The following is a 10,524-nucleotide window of genomic DNA, read 5'->3' as shown; positions in this document are numbered from 1 at the left end:
GTTTAACTAAAAGGCTTAAAACTCTTTAGTCAAATACATTTAAAGAAACAAAAGAAGAACAACTTGATGGGGGAAGACGATTTTTTGGTATGAGCATTAATAAGAAGCAATACAACTGGAAAAGAGCTAGCGAACAGGTGGACATTTCACATTTGGCTGGGGCTTGAAATTTTCAAGAGTCACTCAATAAATTAAATATCTATGCCCTTTCACTTCACTATTCATATTAATAATTAACTAGTATTAGTATCCGCGCGATGCGCAGACACAAACCTGTAATTTGAGTTATTTGATTTATGTGCAAATAACTTTAAAATATTAATTTTTCAGATAAAAGTTATATATAATCATTAAATAAATGTTAAAAAACGCAAAAATTTCTCAAATCTCTTAAAATTACCCGTAATTTCTTGTCTGTATTGCATTACCCATAACTTAAAATTATCATATTCTTGTCCGTTACTTCCATTATAGTACATTATAAATAAAAATAGGTTTTTTTTCTTGTAGTAATTTTTTATTTACTTTTATTCTTTTATTCTATTGTTCATATTAATGTTTAAAGTTATCATATTTTTTATAGTTTCTATATTCTTATCTTTATAATTAATTAAGATAGAGGCGTTGTTTTTATCTGTCAATTTATTTATTTTTAAATTTTATTAATTAAGATAGTGCAGGCACTATCTTTACAAAATATTCACCGTCTTTTCATTCAGATTAAAAAAAAATTAAATTTATATTAAGTATTAGTATTAATATTATCCTAAATTGCCAAGTGATTTTATAGTAGTTTGTTATTTGGCTTAACCACAATGCAAATTTTACTCGTTATTATTTAAAATACTTTTTTTTCTCAAAAATCAAATAAAGAGGTTTTACAGCAAATATTGCTTAAATTTGTTTAACAAGGGTTGTTTTCAGGAGGATTAAAGAAGTCAGGCTCAAGTTTTGTTCTACAAACAGGACAGACTGGATTTTTGGAAAGCCAAGTATCAGCACATTCTAAATGAAATCCATGGTTACAACCTGGAACAACAATAGCATATTGCTCGCTCTCTATTTCATCCAAATACACCGCTTTTGACTAAAAAGTACGAGACATTAAGTTAAACTAATTAAATAAGAAGATACAGGTTAAATCCTAGTTAATAATAATTAATTCTAGATCTGAGATGGATAACATGAATAGAAAAATATAGTTGATTATAAATGCTGACAGTAATTATGACCAGCTCTAATAGTATGAAACTATGCATTAAATAACATTAAATGGCAATAAATGTAAATAAAGAAGAAGATTCACCCAATCTTGAGTGAGGCGGATCCTCTTTCATTTGATAAAGATGAATGATAAACAAATACAAGAACCTTAGGACCCTTTTCGGATCTGATGGACAGTGTGGGATAACAGATAATCTAATCTCTTTAGAGAGATACGTTTGTATTTTTTCTAGAGAGAGAGAGTCTGCTTTTCCAGAAGTCCCCTCTTCCGGTCTTCTCTCGTACTCTTTATATGGAATATCCCAAGGAGCCCTAAACCGTACAATTAGAGAGAATATTCAGTAGAATATTCCCTTTGAAGATTCCGAAGCAAAACTAGTTGTTACTTCTATCTGTACTGCTCGACCTCGGCCTTGTTGTTGACCACTGCTCGACCTCGGCCTTGTTGTTGATCACTGCTCGACCTCGACCTTATTGATGATCACTGCTCGACCTCGGCCTTATTGATCACTGCTTGACCTCGGCCAGACAACTCAATTCGATTCGCAGGTTACTCATGACAATTGTCTCCGCATGTCGAATTTCTCTAATTTGATTTTGACCCGTACAACCGCACAATCATTGCTCATTACTAATTCTTTCCCTGTAATTTTTGGAAGTTTATCTAATCGAGCTGCGGACAGACCTTTTTCTTGGTTCGTCTTTGCAGGGTCATTTGTGTAATTTCCTGTACCGGCGTCGGAGGAGGACTGGTAGCTGGCGGCGTACCATAGCATACAGATGTAGACTAAGAAAACGGCACTCGTTCCTACACAGGGAAGAAACAGAGGGAGAAACACGAAACAAGCATTGTTGTTAATTGGAATATTTCGTACGACGAAGATTTATAGTATAGTTTTTTAAGGAGGGTGGCGGAGGTGGTGGCGTTGTTGGAGAAGAGAAAGAATTAAAGAATTGAGTAATTTGCACACCATGCTGCAGGGGAAATTTGATGGAGGAAAGATGAGGTATTTATATACAGGGAATAAGGCAGTGTTTGGGTGAATTGAAAAGTTGGTTTTATATTTATAGGAAAGTTTTGTTTTACATTGGTAAAAGAGCTTACACCTGGCCCAGGTGTGTTCAACGAAATAAATTCGAAACGGTTCGAATTGTCAGTTTTTGATTTTGTTTTATGCAACTTCGGCAGTACTCTTTAAAATTATTCTATACACGATTTGAAATAGACAATCTTCTACTTGTGATTCATGAAATTGATTTTGTAAACTTGATTATGCAAAACACGAAAAATTAAAAGAGAACAAATTAAACCAACAAGTTAATTAAGTTTCATTCTAAAACAAGAGTCTTGTTCTTTGCCGGAAAAGAAAAGCAAATAAAACATATCATGCATAATATTATTACATAAGTTACTTTCTGAACTATAGATCAAATCTCTATTACATATTTTTTACTCACAAAAATCGCATTACACACTCAATCTTTCCAAAGTGTATCTAATACACTATTTTGTGCGTATTTTCCCAACAAATGAGTTGCGTGAACAGAATAATTTTATTCCAGATGTCAATTTTTTTTAGTTTTTAAAATTTTTAAATTGAGTCATTCTTCCTTTTTGTAGCTCCGCCAAAAGCTTGCCTCAACCTTTTGCATAGAAGAATTTTTCTTTTTTGAAGAGAAGCTTAACTTGAGCTTTACCCACGGCGAAGTCGAATTTTCCGGAAGTAAAATTTTCCGAAATTTTTTCCAATCATTAAAGCTTAGCTCAAAATTTTGCACATTCTTTAATTTTATTAATGGATGAATTTTAGAATTGCTGAATTGTGGTGATGGCAATTAATGGTGGTCGAACTTTTACAGAAGAGAAATGGAAAATGAGTTGGATCTGGGCTCAAAATTTTTGTCGCGACCCCGATTTTCCACAGTCGGGACCGTGATGGCGCCCAACCTTTCAGTTGCTAGGCAAGCCAACAATTAGACATTAATACGCAAAACTCTTAATAATTCAGTAAATAACAACAATTAGACCATAACAGATTAAATGAGTGCAAAATTTTATAATAACCAAAGTAATTATACACAACTACCCAGAATCTGGTGTCATAATTCACGAACTTCTAAAAGTCACTACAAATAACTGGCTGAAGGAAAGTACAAGTGTTTTCGAGTTAAAAGAAACAGTAAATTGAAATAACTGGAAGGGAATTCCAGGGTCTGTGAACACCGACAGATAGAGATGGGTATCGGTCGGTTCGGTTGTGAATGTTATCGGTTTGGCATATCGGTTATCGGTTTATAAATATGTTAAACCGATAACCGAACCGATAAGAAATCGGTTATCGGGTATCGGTTTATCGGTTATCGATCCTTATTGGTTTGAGTATTGGTTTACCCGATAAGAATAAAACTATCCAAATTTTTTATGTTTTTATTATAGAAATCGTGATCATACTGTTAAGAGAAAGGAACTGAATTTTTGTTCAAAAGAAAAGATGGATTAAATTTCAACTTTAGAAAAGAACACTTTCTTTGCAATTGAAATCCCAATGAATGATCTCAATTTTCAAAGTTATAAGTTAGTAGGAGTAAGGAATAAGACATTCAACAATCTAATCGTATTAACTATCTTACTGCTGGCGGGCATAACTAATAGGAAAATGATAAATTCCTAATCTTGTAAATACTAAAGAATCAGCGCAACAAAAGAAAACAAATAAAAAAACTAAAAATCTAAACAATTAATTCTTAAAAGTATAGAACTACAAATATTAACGGAAGAATTAAGATGAGAAATTTAGAAAAGTTTAAAACTTACTCTAAAGAATAAGGTCTGAAGATGAAGAGTAACTGCCGAGAGAATTGAGAAAATGAAACCATAAGGTGGCTTTATATATTTAGTGGGTAAAATTATAATTTTGTTAAAGCTTATTGGGCTATTGGTTAAACCGTTAATAAAATTGGGCAAACTGAGACCCAAACCGATAACCCAATAGTCAAAAAACATTAAACTGTTATCGAACTATTTACCCAATAACCCGATATCCATAACCCAATAATATTTTATCGGTTCGTGCTATCGGTTATATCCGATATATTCTCAGCCCTACCGACAGATCTACATTGGGTCTCCTGTGGGATTGAAGTCAGCAGCTCAACTCGGGTCAACACGGTCCATTACCGAAATCTACACAGAAAGTGCAGAGTGCAGTATCAGTACAACCGACCCCATGTATTGGTAAGTGTCGAGTCTAACCTCGGCGAACTAATGACAAAGCTAGGACAAAACACCCCCAAACAAACCTGTGCAGTTTATCAATATATATATACCAATAACAACAACTAAAGAAACAAGGCAAGAAGTATTGGGATGGGGGCATGCTGAGGGGATTACAAGATAAAGAATTACAACGGAACTGAGAACATGAACAATCAATATACCTTGAATAGATAGAAACGGATAAACACAGTAAAGGAAAGTGCACGGTATCACCCTTCGTGCTTTTACTCTCAACCTCACCAGATGAAATAATAGAAACGTGCACGACATCACCCTTCGTGCTTTTATACTCAACCTCACCATAATGAATAATAGAAATGTGCACGGCGTCACCCTTCGTGCTTTATCACTCACTCACAGAAAATTCCATGACATCACCCTTCGTGCTTTAACACTCTCCCTCACCAAAACTATGAACAATGACAACGGGGAGATAGGAATATCAAGAACAAATCTTACTTCAACACTTAGTTCCACAATACCGACCTCAACTTTGAGTCAATACTCAATCAATACCAAATTCAGTAAAACATGATAATAAATAGCTCAAAACATCGAATAGCTAGTCTAATCATGAACAATGTGACCAAAGAATACAACATTTATAAGAATAAGACTCACTCACATGCTATGACTCGACAACAGTGCATAGTTACTCGTCACCTCACCTATACGTTGTACTCAATATACAAACACGTAGCAAATAGGCAAATAATACCTAATTCATCAAGCCAAGGTTAACCACGATAATTACCTAGGTCCAACGGCAAAACTCAAAGCTCAATCACCGCTTTTCCCTTCCCACAAGCCTCTGAACCAATAGAATCTAGCAAATTACCAACCAAACAATTCAATTTAAGCCTTAGGAACTACCCGCGATTGCAAGAAATTCAATTTAGGCCATTTTTTAAAAAGTCAACACCCAGGTCCGCTTGGTCCAAACCCAAAATTCGAATCAAAACCTGATTATCTATTCACCCTCGAGCTCGGATATATAATTGATTTTGGAATCCGACCTCAATTTCAGGTCTAAATCCCCAAATTTCGAAATCTCTAGTTTTTATCCAAAAATTCCCAATTCCACCATGAAAATCTTAGATTCTAGGTTGAAATCTTGTAAAATAAAGTTAAAGATTAAAAGAAACTAGTTTAGAATAACTTACCTATGATTTGGGGAAGAAATGGTCTTTAAAAAATCGCCTCTTGTGTTTTAGGTTTTGAAAATTTGAAGAATAAATGAAAAATCCCGTCTAAGTCCCTTTTACACAGCTGCAGATGTCGCATTTGCGTATGCGAAGCTCGCAAATGTGAAGGAACCATCGCAAATGCGAGGTCTTTCACACCTCTGCTGCTTTCGCAATTGCAAAGATAAGTTAGCAATTGCGAACTTGAATCTCCGCAAATGCGACTAAAAAATCGCATTTGCGATCACTGCCCCTCCCAACTTTACTTCGCAAATGCGAAGAATTCCTCACAATTGTGAGGACTTCCTGGCCTAGCTACTCCTTGAATTTGCGATGAGAAGCTCGCAAATGCGGAACCTGCAGAGTTCGCAATTGCGATGCCTGATCTCGCAAATGCGAGATCAGAGGCCTGCAACAAGATCAATTACACCAACAAATTTTTCCAAGTTCAAACCACTCCGTAGCCTATCCGAAACTCACCCGATCCCTCGGGGCTCCAAACCAAACATGCACACAAGTCTTAAAACATCATATTAACTTGCTCGCGCGATCAAATCACCAAAATAACACCTAAAAATACGAATTTAGCACCAAACCAAATGAAATTCTCAAGAGCACTTTGAAATTTCTATTTTCTCAACCGGATGTCCGAATCACGTCAAACCAACTCCGTTTCTCACCAACTTTCACAGACATGACTTAAATACTATATTAAAACTATACCGGGCTCTGAAACCAAAATACGGACCTGATACGACAAGATCAAACATTGATAGTTTCTATAAAACCATTAAATTTTCACACTTATAATTTTTAGCAAAAATTCATAACTCGGGATAGGGACTTCCGAATCTAATTCCGGGCATACGCCCAGGTCCCATATTTCGATACGGACTTACTGCTACTGTCAAAACATGAGTCCAAGTCCGTCTACTCAAAACGTTGACCGAAGTCAACTAAATCAACTTTTAAAGGTAAAAATTATTATTTTCATCAACTTTCAATATAAAAGCTTTCCAGAAATACGTCCGGACTGTGCATGCAAATTGAAGAGGGATAAAATGAGGTTTTGAAGGCCTCGGAATATAGGATTTGGTTTTAAATCATAAGATGACCTATCGGGTCATCACATTCTCCACCTCTAAAACAACCGTTCGTCCTTGAACGGACATAGAAAAGTAACTGAGCTGGGAAAAAGGTGGGGATATCTACTCTGCATATTGGACACCGACTCTCAGGTAGCTGCCTCAATAGGCTGACTTCTCCAGTGCACTCGAACTGAAGGATAACTCTTCGATCTCAGCTGACAAACCTGCCGGTCTAGAATGACTACCGACTCTTTCTCATAGGTCAAATCCTTGTCTAGCTGGACAATGCTAAAGTCTAACACGTGAGATGGATCGCCATGTTACTTCTGAAGCACGGACACAAGGAATAATGGATGTACCGCTGATAATCCTGGTGGCAACGCAAGTCTGTAGGCCACCTTTCCCACTCGCCCAAGGATCTCAAAAGGCCCGATGTACTTAGGGCTCAACTTGCCCTTCATTCCAAACCTTATTACACCCTTCATGGGTGACACACGGAGCAACACTCTCTCTCCGACCATGAATGCAACATCATGAACCTTACAGTCGGCATAACTCTTCTACCTGGACTGAGCTGCGCGAAGTCTATCCTAAATGATCTTAACCTTATCCAAGACATCCTGTACCAAATCTGTATCCAATAATCGAGCCTCCCCCGGCTCAAACCATCCAACATGCGACCAAAACCGTCTACCATATAATGCCTCATAGAGGGCCATCTGAATGCTCGACTGGTAGCTATTATTGTAGGCAAACTCCACTAGCGGCAAAAACTGATCCCAAGAATCTCCGAAGTCAATAACACAGGCGCAGAGCATATCCTCTAGCATATGAATAGTACGCTCGGACTGTCTGCTCGTCTGAGGATGAAATGCTATGCTCAGCTCAACCTGCGTGCCCAACTCACGCTGCACTACCCTCCAGAAATGCAAGGTGAACTACGTACCTCGATCCGAAATGATAGACATGGGCACACTATGAAGGCGGACGATCTTACGGATGTAAATCTCTGCCAACCGCTCTGAAGAATAGGAAACTGCCACAGGAATAAAATGTGCTGACTTGCTCAGACTATCCATAATAACCCAAACTGCATCGAACTTCCTCTGAGTCCGTGGGAGTCTAACAACGAAATTCATAGTGATACGCTCTCACTTCCACTCAGAAATCTCTATCTTCTGAAGCAAACCACCAGGTTTTTGATGCTCGTACTTTACTTGCTGACAATTTAGACACCGAGCTACATATGCAACTATATCCTTCTTCATCCTCCTCCACCAATAATGTTGTCGCAAATCCTGATACATCTTGGCGGTGTCCGATTGAATAGAATACTGGGAACTTCCTCTAGAATCAACTCACGAAGTCCATCCATATGAGGCACACAAACACAACCCTGTATCCTAAAAAATCCATCATCTCCAACCGTAACCTGCTGGGCATCCTCGTGCCCCACTGTGTCCCTAAGGATAAGAAAATGAGGGTCATCATACTGCCGCTCCCTGATGCGCTCAAACAATGAAGACTGAGCAACCGTACAAGCTAGAACATGACTAGGCTTAGAAATATCCAACCTCACGAACTGATTAGCCAAAGACTAAACATCTAATCAAGCGGTCTCTCACCGGCTGGAATGTACGTGAGGCTACCCATACTAGCTGACTTCCTACTCAAAGCATCGACCACCACATTGGCCTTCCCGAGATGGTACAAGATGGTGATATAGTCTTTCAATAGCTCCAACTATCTCCTCTACCTCAAACTGAGCTCTTTCTGCTTGAACAAGTACTGCAAACTCTGATGATCCGTAAATACCTCACACGGCACACCGTAAAGATAATGCCTCCAAATTTTCAGGGCTGCCAGTCTAGATCATGAACAAGGTAATTCTTTTTGTGAACCTTCAACTTTCGTGAAGCATAAGCGATAACCTTGCCATCATGCATCAATACCGCCCCAAGTCCAACTAGGGATGCATCGCAATATACCGTATAAGATCCTGAACTTATGGGTAACACCAATGCCAACGTCGTAGTCAAAGCTATGTTGAGCTTCTAGAAGCTCGCCTCATACTTTTCCGACCATCTGAATGGGGCAACCTTCTGGGTCAACCTAGTCAATGGGGTTGCTATAGATGATAACCCCTCTATAAACCGACGGTAATAACCCACCAATTCCAAGAAACTCCGGATCTCTATAGTTGATGTGGGTCTAGGCTAGTTCTTGATTGCCTCAATCTTCTTAGGATCCACCTGAATACTCTCTACTTATACAACGTGACCTAAGAAGGCAACTGAACTCAACCAAAACTCGCATTTTGAAAACTTAGCATATAACTGGATGTCTCTCAGAGTTTGAAGAACGACCCGAAGATACTACTCATGCTCCTCTCGACTGCGGGAGTAGATCAAGATATCATGAATAAAAACAATAACAAAGGAATCCATATAGGGCTTAAACACTCGCTTCATCAAAACCATTAATGTTGCTGGGGCATTTGTTAGTCCAAATGACATCAGTAAAAACTCATAATGCCTCAACCGAGTCCAAAAAGCTGTCTTAGGGACATTGGATGCCCTAATCCTCAATTGATGGTAGCCCGACCTCAAATAGATCTTTGAAAATACCTTTGCACCCTGAAGCTGGTCAAATAAGTCATCACATCCTCGGCAATGGATACTTGTTCTTGATAGTGACTTTGTTCAACTGCTGATAATTTATGCATATCCTCATCGACCCATCCTTCTTCTTTACAAACAACACGGGCGCACCCGCCCTTATCAAGCAAATCTTGCAACTGCTCCTTCAACTCTTTCAACTCTAGCGGGGCCATGCAGTATGGTGGAATAGAAATGGGCTGAGTGCCCGGAACCAAATCAATACAGAAGTCGATATCCCTGTCTAGTGGCATCCCTAGAAGGTGTGTAGGAAATACCTCTGGAAACTCTCGAACAACTGATACAAAATCCATGGAAGGAACTTCCGCCACTAGAATCGCGGACATAAGCCAAATAAGCTAGACAACCAATCTTGACCATACGCCGAGCCTTCGTATAGGAAATAACCCTGCTAGTAGAATGACTAGGAGTCTCTCTCCACTCTAATCGAGGCAACCCCGATAAGGCTAAGGTCACTATCTTGGTGGGACAATCCAATATAGCATGGTAAGGTGACAACTAATCCATCCCCAAAATGACATCAAAATCAACCATATCGAGAAGTAGGAGATCTACACGAGTCTCAATACCCTCAATAATGACCATACACGAACGATATATACGATCTACAACCATTAAATCTTATCACAAGCTTTTGCACATTCTTTAATTTTATTAATGCTTAAATTTTTAAATAGCTGAATTGTGATGATGGCAGTTAATGGTGGTCGAATTTTAACAGAAGAGAAATGGAAAATGAGTTGGATCTGGGCTCAAATTTTTTGTCATGATCCGGATTTCCCACCGTCGGAACCGTGATAACGCCTAATCTTTCAGTTGCTACGCAAGCCAACAATTAGAGATTAATACGCTAGCTCTTAACAATTCAATAAATAACAAAAATTAGACCATAACAGATTAAAAAAGTGTAGAATTTTATAATAACCCAAGTAATTATACACAAATACCTAGAATCTTGTGTCATAATTCACGAATTTCTAAGAGTCACTACAAATAACTGGCTGAAGGAAAGTACAACTATTTTCGAGTTAAAAGAAACAATAAACTGAAATAACTGGAAGGGGACTCTAGGG

The 10,524-nt window shown here is 38.0% G+C and overlaps 1 protein-coding gene across 1 annotated transcript; it reads right to left on the bottom strand.

The window, feature by feature from the left end:
- Positions 1 to 904: 904 nt before the first annotated feature.
- LOC107798329 (E3 ubiquitin-protein ligase ATL23-like) lies at positions 905 to 2,105 on the bottom strand (the record flags this gene model as incomplete). The annotated part of the gene is made up of 2 exons (XM_016621306.2): positions 905 to 1,087; positions 1,782 to 2,105. Coding segments are annotated over 2 exons (507 nt in total), but the record flags the coding sequence as incomplete, so codon positions are not given.
- Positions 2,106 to 10,524: the final 8,419 nt, after the last annotated feature.

Source organism: Nicotiana tabacum, chromosome 12 (assembly GCF_000715075.1).
Source record: "Nicotiana tabacum cultivar K326 chromosome 12, ASM71507v2, whole genome shotgun sequence".
Taxonomy (NCBI): Eukaryota; Viridiplantae; Streptophyta; class Magnoliopsida; order Solanales; family Solanaceae; genus Nicotiana; species Nicotiana tabacum.
Note: the sequence above shows the minus strand (reverse complement) of the source record. Positions and strands in the feature narration are given on the sequence as shown.